Source organism: Phyllostomus hastatus, unplaced genomic scaffold (genome assembly GCF_019186645.2).
Source record: "Phyllostomus hastatus isolate PE091 unplaced genomic scaffold, TTU_PhHast_1.1 phas_contig_150, whole genome shotgun sequence".
Taxonomy (NCBI): Eukaryota; Metazoa; Chordata; class Mammalia; order Chiroptera; family Phyllostomidae; genus Phyllostomus; species Phyllostomus hastatus.
Window position 1 is genome coordinate 39345102 of NW_025333611.1, and position 12103 is coordinate 39357204.

The following is a 12103-nucleotide window of genomic DNA, read 5'->3' on the forward strand; positions in this document are numbered from 1 at the left end:
ACATAGGTATGGTTAACTGATGCTGCTTGCACAAAATATTCAACTAGCACATTATAATGTTACTTCGGTAAGTAAGACATTGTTAGAGTGGAATCAAATATCTGACACCAACTGGTGACGTTTATGTGGAATACAAACAAGCAATACACTAGTTCCACAATGCAACAGGTAAAGCAAAATGTGGCCTTATCAAAATAATGTTTCATGTAACAGAAACACATTCCACAGTCCGTCACATTAGCCATATTTCAAGTGCTCAAAATCCACTTGTGGCAAAAAGCTACCACATTGAACACCAGTCTAATCCGTTGCACAAGGGGAACTTAACTGGTTCTGGAATTCTTGGGTCTTTCCCATTTGTTGTGTGTTGCTTTATTAACAAGTACCTTGTAATGCCTAGTCTCACCTAGTAACCTCTGAAGGGCAGTCTTTATGCACTTAAATCATTTTCAAGAATATAAGAGTATATAGGAGACAGGCTAAAAAATTAAATTAGCATCAAATACTGTCTTTAATTGTTTTCTGGATTTACTCAACTGTTTAGTAGAGGCATACTGCATGTTTTGTAGACTAAAATCTGAATGGAAAAAAGGGAAATAGTTAAAATGTACCCTGAGAAACAAAATCCTTCGACCTAATGTTTTTGTCAGCTCAGCAAAGGAAAAACGAAAGCCTTACTGGTAGGGACATGAAATGTTCAGCCAGTCTGCCTGATAGAGTGCTCACGTTCCTGTCTTTTCTCACACCAGGGTGTGAGGCAGGAATTGAGGTCCCTACTGCTTCTATTTCCTAAACATTTAAAATTCCCTTCCTTTCTACTTACTGCCCTGCAAGCTGTCCTCAGCTTATCTTCTCTCAACGGAAACATGCCAGAATCCAGCTAGCTAGTCTTATTCTTTTAATTTATCCTCCACAGTGCTGCTACAGAGACGGGGACTTTTCTCAAAGGCATGGCTGGTAATGCTACTTACATTTCAAACTCAGCGTGGCTCTTTACCGCCCCCCATAGGATGAAGTTCCAGCTCCAGCAAATGGTTCAAGGTTTAAAGGTACTGCCCACTGTGCTCTGGCCACTCAGGTTGACTCTCCACCAGAAGACCACGCCATACACAGGGGCACACGTTTCGTATATCCCTCCCTTGCACCACTGCCGGAGAGTGGGCCAGCTACACCAGTGTGAATATTGAACAGGAAGCAAGTTCTGAGTTTTGCAGATTTCTTTTATCTGGCTTTGGTCACACCACTGTATCTATTTTCAGTGTATTTCACGGGCCCGGCTTTCAAGAGTCAGGTTAACTTTGGATACAAAGAGCACTAGCAGCGAGACTGCTCTGAAGGGGAGACACAGCAGTCAGCAGGGCCGCAGGCTGGTGGGGAGAAGCCACCAGCTAAGGAGGCAGCCTACGGACCCGTAGGCTGCTCTCCCCGCGTTGGAGGGCTCAGGCACCAGGGGTGGGGTGGGGTGGGGTGAGGGGGCGCGAGGCTGCGCGCCATGTGCTTGTGGCAGGCCCAGAATAATTTCATGTGCTTTCAAGATTAGAATGACTTTAAGTTTGCAGTTCAAAGAAAATGATAAAACTGGTATCTCCTTACTCATTTGATCAAAAAATGTAAAGGTTGCTAAGGAAATCCTAGAAACTGGTCTTCAAGGTACCTTGCAATCCAGCAGTTTTCCCAATTCCTAGCTTTAGACTAGTTGGTTAGACTCATCTGGGGAAAAAATCTATGTAGAACACGTATTTTATTACGTGGAGGAAGTTAACTTACATGAATATTCCTCAAATTCTTGTGAAATTCTAGTTTCTTCTAATATATAACTTGGATATACTAAAATGGTCTTTACAGTATTTGTGAATTATTTTAAAAATCATTCTAGATTTTAATACCTAACTACTACTCCAAAAAGAATTCTCAGTATATATAACATCGTTACCTAAAATCTGAAAACTTTATTCTAAATATATCCCAGTTAATGTTTCCTTAGGTATTTGTTCCTCTAAAGAACATTAACTAGGAATTTATAAAGTAATATAGAGATACTTCATTAATTTTAAATGTATTTTTTGACAGTTATATGGTGGAGCAAGACTTCTGTTATAGAGGTAAAATTATATATTAAAGTACAGGTAGAAAATGACTACTTTAAAAACTGGACATATCAGCAAACATTAATTTTATCTAAATTGTCTTCTGATTTGAAATAAGTTTTCCAGCCTCTACATAAAAATTTACATTTATTTGTTATAGAAGGTAGTTTCTATAAAGCAAATGGAGATAATATCCTGAAGAGTTGGGAAGTCACATATTTTAAAAGTTTATATACAACAAAACATACACGTAACAAGTAAAACATTTAATTAGTATAATCCCACCAACACAATGTTCGCTACTATATTTAAAAGCATTTATTTAAAATGTCAACCTCCTTCCAAAAGATGGAAGACTTACGAGCTCATTATGAGGTATATGGTAACAACAACAATCCTAAATGCAGAAGGACCATCAGTTGCCTAAATATAAAGCTGAACTTTGGCAAAGATATAGATGCTAACACAGAATAACACAGGCATTAAGGAAATCTTTACGTTTATACCATTTCTACAATATTATGGCCTGACCCAAATCACTCTTCCCTTTCAAAGGATGAGTTGTAACCCTGTCCCAGATGACAGCATTTTAAGTATGTGGTCTGCTGATTAACATTTTTCTCAAACCTCAGTACTACAACTATACAAATTACACTTAAAATATTTGAAACAGATACTGAATTTATTGGTCGGCTATGAGTAGGAAAATACATCGGTAAAGAAAAGAGACCCTGTATATAAATATAATACTAGCTAGTTACAATTTGACCAAGAAGGTTCTGCTGAAAAGAACAGTAAAAGCCCTTGTCACCTCTGGTCCATAGGTACATACTCGGTTTCCCATCACCCTTACCAAAGAGCTGCCTGGGCAAATGCGACATTCTTTGAGCTTTAGTGCAGATAATGTGCTGGGTTTTGTTACATGAATGGTAAACAAAAGTTAGTCCAGTGCATTACACAACATAATGTACTGTGAATAAAAACTAGATACTCTATTTTAGGTACTACTTCAACACACTGGTTATTAAAACTTATGTAACCAACGAGAAGAGGAAAAGCGAACATCCTGAAATACTGTTTAGGAGTGGGGGAGAAACAATTGCTAAAGGTGTTCTTTGAATCATCTGCAGCGTTTGTTCTGGGCACTCTGACCGGTTCTCTGAAGGAACAAGCTGCTGTGACTGCTCTGCCTTGGGTGGCTTTGTCCTTATATGACATGACCCCAAAACCTTAAAAATCACCATGGAAACAAATCCCATGAGTTTAAATAGTAAAAAATGGAATACTAAAACTGAAATTTATTAGTGAAAACCTGCATATTAGAAGAGCTTTGAAATTTTAATTTCAACGTTTAGAAGTGCATTCACCCTATTATTAATGTTCTCAGGTTTCAAAGTGCTAACTCAAAATAAGTTTTCCTGGCTGTCACCAAATCAGGTAAAAATAAAAACACACATTTCTTGGAGATGTTCCTTGCCTATCTTCTAGGATGATTCAAGTTGCAACCAACATTCTATATCTACATCTTTAGTTTAAATTATGCCACAAATTAATTTTTATGAACATAATTTAAATTCTCAAAGTATAAATAATTACCACTAACAGGGTAAAGTGTACTTCAAGAGATTTACAGCAAGGAACTGAGTGCCTCCAAATTTCTGATCATTAAAACAGAAAACACAGCCCAAGTTTTCTGTAAAACATTCATAAGATGGATTTATCCAGCAAGAACAATGAAATTACAGTATGGCAACACCACATTAAATGTATTTGTTACAGAATCTTTGAAAAAAATCTATACTGTGACAACATACTAGTTTTTCATTGCATTTCAGGGAGTATGGATTATTGGAAATTATTCAGGACACAGAAGTATTTAAAACACAAAACTCTGCTTAACAAAAGTATCACAATCTATTTTGGTGTTACTGTTTATTCCCTACAGATCCAAAATATTTCTTTCTCTTTTGAAGGTTATAGTTGTAAATCCACACTCTTGGTTCAATTGATCACTATCTCAGTAAGGTGGAGAAGCTGCTCAAACTGACCCACACAATGCAGTACGCCCAGAAGAGGCAAGAACAAACATTTTCAAGACATAACAGGCCATTGTATCTTACCATCCTGCCCCCCAATTCGAATATATTTAAGACAATTAACAAATACAGATGAAAACATTTTCCGTAAAGCTCAAACCTTTAGCATCTAACAAGTGCACTCTAGTTCCAGCATCTATGAAAAGAATACATCCTCCTCAAACAAATACAAAATGACTAAGTGCCGCTCCCACCCCTTCCATAAAGCTCTCTGGACCTGTTATTACATAATGCAGATCAGAGGAAAAGCAGTCTCCTTTGTCTTCTCAGTCCAACCAGCTCCAGCTCCAGCTCGCCCTTGCTGGACATTGTCATGATGCACATTACAACACAGTGTTTAGGAAAAATGAGTAAACACACCTTTATTCACACTTTATAAAAAAATAAAACAAAAAACCCATAAAAAGTTATGCATTGGTTTTACATCAATAATACCAACTATTCAATGTACTGATTATAAACTGGACATGTTTGGTGTCAGCACAACTTAAACAAAAAGCAAGAAGCAAAAAAAAAATCCATCACAACAAAATCTTTAAAAAAACCTTAAAGAAGAAACCAGGTCCCAAAGATTCAAGATCAACAGTTTTAGGAGAATTTTTTTTAAAGAAAAAAAAAATTCATTTATTTAAACAGTATGTAAATTTTATTTTCTCTTAAAAACAGAATAAGCACATTTAAGTGCTGAACATTTTTTCATAAAATTTTAAGTCATTATCCAAAATGACTCATTCTCTTGTAAAAATTGTTAATTAACTCTACAGTTTTCCCTAATGTTCACGTGGTGTCCTTTTGCTGCTCCTTGCCTGCAGCTGAAACAAAAGCAGGTGGAACAACTTCCCTCTGAATTCATTTGATTTTTGAGACAAAAATAAATGAATGTGACCAGAATATATACAAGTTAATTTTGCAAAATTAGAGCTGGTTTCAATCTCTAATCTATTAATGGCACTATGGGCAAAATACACAGGGTACAATGTAACTTTCATCTTGGTTGACATATTAAAATGACTTAGTCACTTAAAAAATGATCTGAAGAACTGTCTTAAGGACCTGTTTTGAAAAAACATCTCATTTATACTGCTTCATAAACGGAAAATTACTTAAGAAAAAAAAGAGGAATGATTTAAAAAAATGAAACATGGAGACCGAGGGACTACAAGGACGACCAGGAGAATTCACATGATAGCGGTGTTCCGGGGACGGCACGGTGCAGTGACACCGAGACGCAACGTGTGGGTCTGGGGAGCACAAACCCAGGGACTCACCCTGCAAACATGTCCCGAAATGTGATATTCGATGCTTCTCAATGGGAAGAAAGTCACAGCTCATACAAAAGCATTTTCATAAAATTCTCACAAATGTTCAACAGTATTTAAAAACTGTAAAAGAGGACGCACAGATTTTCTCTGCGTGCACAGGCAGTGTTTGGTGAGGACAATTCAGGCAGGCACGGTGGAGATAGACAGGAGGTGTCTCAAAAAGCAGTTAAAAAGCTGTACCTAAGCAGCTGCAATTTTTTAACTTAAAAAAGTTAAAAGTTTAAAAATATCAGAATGTACAAATATCAACCATTACATTCAGTCCATAAATGCCTACAGATCATCACTGCTCAGCTTATCTGTCCTGGTACAGTTTTTGTAAAAACCCAGGAATTCACAAATAAGGTTACCTCTGGTCTGAAAAAATGTCCTAAGCTTTAAACAGGTTTAAAAAGCAATCAATGTTCTCCATTTAAAAACAAAGTAGTACAAAAGGGCCAAGAAAACCCTAACAGTGCAAATCATCAGCAGAGAAAGTCTGTTGCAACATCTTTTACAAGCTGGCCTTTAAAATACATGAAACAGGTAAAAAACAAAAAAACAGAAACAAACAAACAAAAAAAACACCTTAGCCTTAGTACAATACAATCATTTCCAAATCTGATTTTTAGTACAAAATTTCATAAATCAGGTCTTCTGTGGATCATATACAATCATAAAGGCTAAATTCAAATTCTGTATTTTACAAACATTTCTGAAAAAGGAGGGAGTAAAGTATGGAACAATTGGTCTCTGGATGTTATTACTGGCCTCAAAAAAGCAGTGCTACAGATTTCTGTGCAAAGAGAATATGCTGTTCAAACATTTTCCTATTTCAAGGCATGAAAATATTATTTTGGATAGAAGAAACAGGAAAATTACTTGTAACAAATTAAAGACAGGTGCGAACACACCGATCCCTGTCTAACAGTATATAAAGCATACTGGGCTCAGAATTTGTCCACTGCTAGCACCTGGCTTTCGTACTACATCCTTATGGAATAATCAGACTGAGAACTCAAATCATCATCAAGAAAAAAAATCCCTAGTGGCCATACCTCACTCCCCTGTATTCAGATTTTTTTATAAGTTTACAAGTGAAATTGAGGTCATCTTCTGAAGGTACTTGACTACCTCCTGCTGGGAAGGTGAATGCCGTTAACTTGGGGCAGGAAAGGCAGTAAGAGCTCCAGTTGTGCAAAAAGTGAGAAGTGGTCGGAGGGGATGAGTGGGTGCGGGCAGCCGCTGATGTTGTTCTCAACTAGCCAATGGTGGTCCAGAGGTCCCAGGATGCCTAATGTGTTCAGCTGAGGCTTAGAATAGAAGATGTAGTCAATTATACCCTGAAATCAGAAGGAAATAAAAGACAAGATCCCACATAAGACAAGTCCGAAATACTGAAGGCTCTCAAAACATACCCTTACAGTCATGTTTGGTAAACAAAGAAACTCAGCAGTGTGTGGGAACAGTACACTACCTAACACAAATGGTCCCCCAAACGTCCAATCCCACAGAATGCAGACAGACAGTTTAGGCATGGCACTCATACATTCTTCCTCCTATCTGGATCCTTCCAGAATTTTTAATGAGACCTAAAGGATTTTTCATGATATGGCCTATGCTTCTGTTTGCTCACTTAATTGATGCCACTTTCCCTTGCTCACTACCACTTCTGGGGGGTGAGGGTGGGGTGGGGGTTATGAACTGGGGGCACATTCTTCACATGTGCCAGTCTCCTTCCTGCCCAGGGCTTTCACACATGCTGCACCCCTGCCTCAAACACTTCTTCTATTTGTTACCTGGTTAATTCCTTCTCAACCTTCAAGTGTCAATCACTTTCCAAAGACCTTTGTCACCCACTTAATACCTCCTACCACCCCCAATTCTCTTCCCTTGCCCACGTGCACCCCACTACACATTTCATTTATGTGGCTGAGACTTGGCTGTCCCTGTCCTGCATGTCCTCAGCAGCACCTGGCACACACAGCCCAGCACCTCTTGGTTTGCCCTGTCCTTCCCGTAACTCACCTCTCCGCTATATATGTTCTTGGCCAAAAGTATGTAAGCACATTTAAATGTCCCCTTTCTATCTCTACACCATAAACAGGAAAAAGAGAAGAAAAAAATCCCCAATCTCTCCCATGTTTTGGTTATCACCCTTACCTCTTTAAGAACCTCCGAATTGGTTGTTACTACCTCATCAGTAATTTTTCAACTCCTGCATGCTAGTCTTTCCACCCAGCTCTCCAAGAAAATCTCTCTCACCCACATCTTCCTGAAGCTGACTCCTCACTCCTCTTTCCAAGAAAGGACTTATTTCCTTGGCAGTTAAATTCCTACAGTCCTGGTTTTGGTCCTCTTTGGTTATTGTCATTTATACGTCAGTTTTCCCAGGTCCACTCCGGCCTCTCTTCAACTTGACACACTCATTTGTTCCCAGGATTCAATTATTAGAGTACTGGGAATCCCCCAAAGGCAAATTAAAAAACCATCAATTTTCAAAAATCTTTAGAGTCTAAAAAGCTCTCCCCTCCAAAATTAAGAATCAGTCAACACCAGTTATCTGCAGTCTAGTAGACAATCTAACCTGAACAATTCTGGTTCCAGCAGGTTAGAGGTGGAAAAAGTAGGATTGAAGAAAGCAGAAATGCCAAAGTGGCTAAAAAGGACAATTGAACATAAGCCCTAAACAACTGCTGATACAAAAAATGAGAAGACTCACTAATGAAAGGCTCACACTACAGGCTGTTAACTGTAAGAAGGTCTATAAATATATTCTAGCAACTTAAAAACAGCCAATAAACCAAATGTCCTCACTCAAGGAGTAGGTTCCAGTTAAATTAACACTACAGACCGAACACATCACCCAAACTGACACCAACTTAGATACAATTAAGTCCGAACTTAACAGCTTGATAGGTTCTGTGACTTGAAGCAGAACAACACATAATGAAAACAGTTTTAATATAGGCTAGTTGATACAAACAACAGTTAAGCTCCCGTGGCATCTCATCAACACTGTAATGAAATGATGTTGAGAGAACCAACGTTCTCTGGGACCTGCTGTGCGGTGGCACTGCCAACCCAGCCATCAGTACTGAATCTATGAGAAACACAATTGCCCCCAAAAGGTGAGACAGTTAACTCAGGACTTACTATGATTACTTCATCTGATTTCTTACCCTGGAAATGATTCTAACATATACTAACTCAATATGGCCTACTGTGAACACATACTCACATTTTAAAGACATGACAAAGGAGCAAAACTCTCCTTAAAAAAAAAATGGAGGTGTAAAAGTTCATCGATGTCAAAAAGCTCACCTTGAAATCAAACGTGTAGTTTGTGTAAGGCATCAGGCCACTCTCATAGGCACTCTTTAACTTGAAACCATGAGTGATCCTTCCATTGGTTGTCCCATTTTTCCCATTACAGCTGAAGTTTGTAAGACTTTCATTATATCTCAATTCCTTAAAGTCCTTATGATTTGTTTCTACTCCACCAGTGCTCAAATATTCTACAACACCTAGAATGAAAATAAATGGACTTTTTGATTGTCAAGTATAACACCATACAAAACATAATTATGCATAAAATACTACTTTCTAAAATGGTTTTATACATTTGCCAGACTTGTCTAAATCCATTTTACACAGGTTTCATAACAGTATACTGAGTATTTTATGTTTTGCTTTACTATTTCACATGAACTTGTATGTGCTCTCAATTACCTTTTTAAAATGGTTTCACAATACCACAGGCAGGGCTGGTGTATAACATTTGTTAAACTAGTTTCTCATTTTCTTAAAAAACAAACAAACAAACAAAAACAAAAAACGTAGGCTGCTTCTACTTTTTAAAAAGAGTTAATACCACAATCAACATCTTAATATGTAGATTTCTACTTATGCTAAATTATTTGCTTGGTATAATACACCAAGATTAGTATTCATTGTCCCATTATATAAAGGCAACTACAGAAGAGAATGTCAGTTGGTAACAGAGCAAGTTCACCATCCCTGAACACTACTTTTCCAATTTCCTAAGCACAACCATCCATGGAAAAATATTCAAGAATAAAGCTTTCTGTATTCTTCTACTTTGTAATAAAAAAAAAAAGCTGTTTTTTTTTTTAATCACTTGCCTGATCTGCATAAATGAAGAATTTCAATTTCTACCTGAGGTGGATTTTTCTAATGAAGACCTCCCAAATTCAAAATTTTGTAATATATGGTTAAATTTAAACTGGATAGCACATGTTGGAATACCAAAGAAGCTATCTCAAAGCCCCTGCAGTCTAGATCACATGCATATAAAGGGGTGGGCAAAAGTAAGTTTACAGTGTGAATACATGGCAAAGCAGAGTTTATTCTTGTACAATTTATTAATTATATTACTTTCCATATGAACAAATGTAAACCTACTTTTGCCAATCCCTATATACTGTGAGCATAATGAAATCTAACTTTATGTTCTCTTTTGTTATTATCTATGCATTGTTAATCAAAGATGATTAACGTCCTTCCCCCTGAGGTTTTCATGACACCCTTTCATTTTCAAAATGTAACTCCTACTCCACACAAAAAATTTTAAATCTGATTCCTGGCTGCCACTACAAACTGAATTTGTTTTCACCAACTTTGGAATTATCAGAAATAAGACATTATAAAAACATTCAAGTCTAAAAAGCATTCTACATAAACTAACATTCTGCCCTGGCCAGTGGCGCTCAGTTAGTTGGGCATCGTCTCGCAAAGCAGAGGCTGTCAATTTGATTCCTGGTTAGGGCGCATGCCTGGGTTGTGGGTTTGGTCTGGCGGGGGGCAGCGGGCAGGTGGACGGTAGGAGAGGTAACCAATCAATGCTCTTTCTTACATCAATGTTTCACTGGTTCTTTTTCTCCCTCCCTTCCCCACTCTCTAAAAATAAATAAAATCTCTAAAAAATAAAAATGACATTTTTTTCTTACCAGAGTCTGGCAAAGAATTGAGATCTGCACACAACACTAGTGGAATATTTCCAAATTCTCCCAATACACTGGACTGGAGGCTTCGTGAGGCTTTATCGATAATGTTTTTCACTTCCGAGAGAAACATCATTGTCTGAACTAATTTCACATCAGAGTACTCAGGGTCCCAGTGCATATGAGCATTAGCCACGAGAATAAGTTGTTTCTCTGTTCCAAGATGTGGCTTTCCAGCTATACCAGATAAAAAGAAAACAGACAGAACCTGTCTATGAGTTCTCAAGAGTCTGAAAGCAAGTAGTATCTCCTTAGGGTCTTAGGGATAAAAAAGGACCCTAAAATTTACTTAATTTCTCACCCGATGACTGAACCTACCCTACAATAAACCTGAGAAATAGACATTTAAACTTCAGCACGTGTACTTTTAGCATTGAGTATTCATTACTTAATCAAAAACAGCTCATTCTATTTGGGACACCTTGTTTTTAAACAGCTGTGTCTCCTTGAAGCTTCTGATCTTAGCTTAGATGTACTAAATTGACCCTCACAAAATGGAATCTACACTCCTTTCCTTAGCTATATTTAAGATGGCCACTAAATCCCATCTTTCATCTTTCTATCCTTCAGGTTAAACGGCCCCAGTGCCAACTGTTCCCTGGGTGACAGAAATTTCAGTTCTCAGCATGATGATCACTCTAAATAACCCTTTGTCATTTGAAGTGGTTGATTTCTCCAAAACTTGAGACCTTTAAAATAATGATTACAAGTAGGCCAGGAAGAGAAGTTAGTTTACATATCCTTGCTGTCAAGAAATTATAGAAAATGCATGGAGTGCTCTCTGAGCAGTTATTTTAACAAATTATTACTTCAACCTTTCTTTTATGTGAAAAATTCTTGGGAACAAAAGAACTGTTTTGTTTTCCTTTGGCTTTATGCCTTTCACGATTTGAAATACTTTTCTTGGCAATGATTTCTCGCCTTAAGCTTTTTGGTAGAGAAAATGGGATACAGTATTTTAGAAAAGATTTACATTCTCAGTGAGTTTCTTCAGGTGTTATACAACACTATTATTATACGAGTTATTTTTTTTCCTATTAAATTTCGGAGGTCAATCTCACAGGAAGTGAAAAGGTCACTCACATGACATCTCAATCAACTCCTTCCGCAGCTCCAGCAGCACTGCGACTCCAATGTTATCCTTTGTCATGACTCTGTTCAGCATGGCTTCCGATCCTTCTGAATTCGCCATTGCCAGCTGATTAAACTCCACAGTGTGTTTCTGAACCAAAATAAATCTAAAACAAGACACACACACACACACACACACACAATTGGGAAAACCAGGATATTAGCTTTGTGACAAATGCAAATTTCTCAAATTCCTTAACAGATATATAATGGCATGTACATCACATTATAGAAAATCCTCCATACCTAAAACCAACTTCCCACACTCATTTAAAGTTCTTCTCAGTCTGTTACTGATACAAGTAACATCTTGATTTCAACTTTTACAACTTAATGTAGTCATCTTCTGTTTAGGTTTTGTATTGGAATATTTCATCTTGTAATTTTTAAACTTTCTTTTCCAAAGTATGAGTTTAAGAATTCCTTTACCATCCTGCAGGGAAGGTCACCTTGCCTGGAGGCAA

The 12103-nt window shown here is 37.4% G+C and overlaps 1 protein-coding gene across 7 annotated transcripts in view; it reads right to left on the minus strand.

The window, feature by feature from the left end:
• Positions 1-2217: 2217 nt before the first annotated feature.
• Positions 2218-12103, minus strand: part of CNOT6 (CCR4-NOT transcription complex subunit 6) — a 56564-nt gene continuing 46678 nt past the window's right edge. For all 7 annotated transcript variants that reach the window (XM_045820338.1, XM_045820333.1, XM_045820327.1 and 4 more), the window contains 4 exons: positions 11592-11746; positions 10455-10685; positions 8809-9011; positions 2218-6827 (listed from right to left, as the gene is read on the minus strand). In XM_045820338.1, coding sequence (XP_045676294.1) covers positions 6615-6827; positions 8809-9011; positions 10455-10685; positions 11592-11746 — 802 coding nt within the window. In that variant the 3' untranslated portion in view covers positions 2218-6614. The remainder of the gene's footprint in view (positions 6828-8808; positions 9012-10454; positions 10686-11591; positions 11747-12103) is intronic.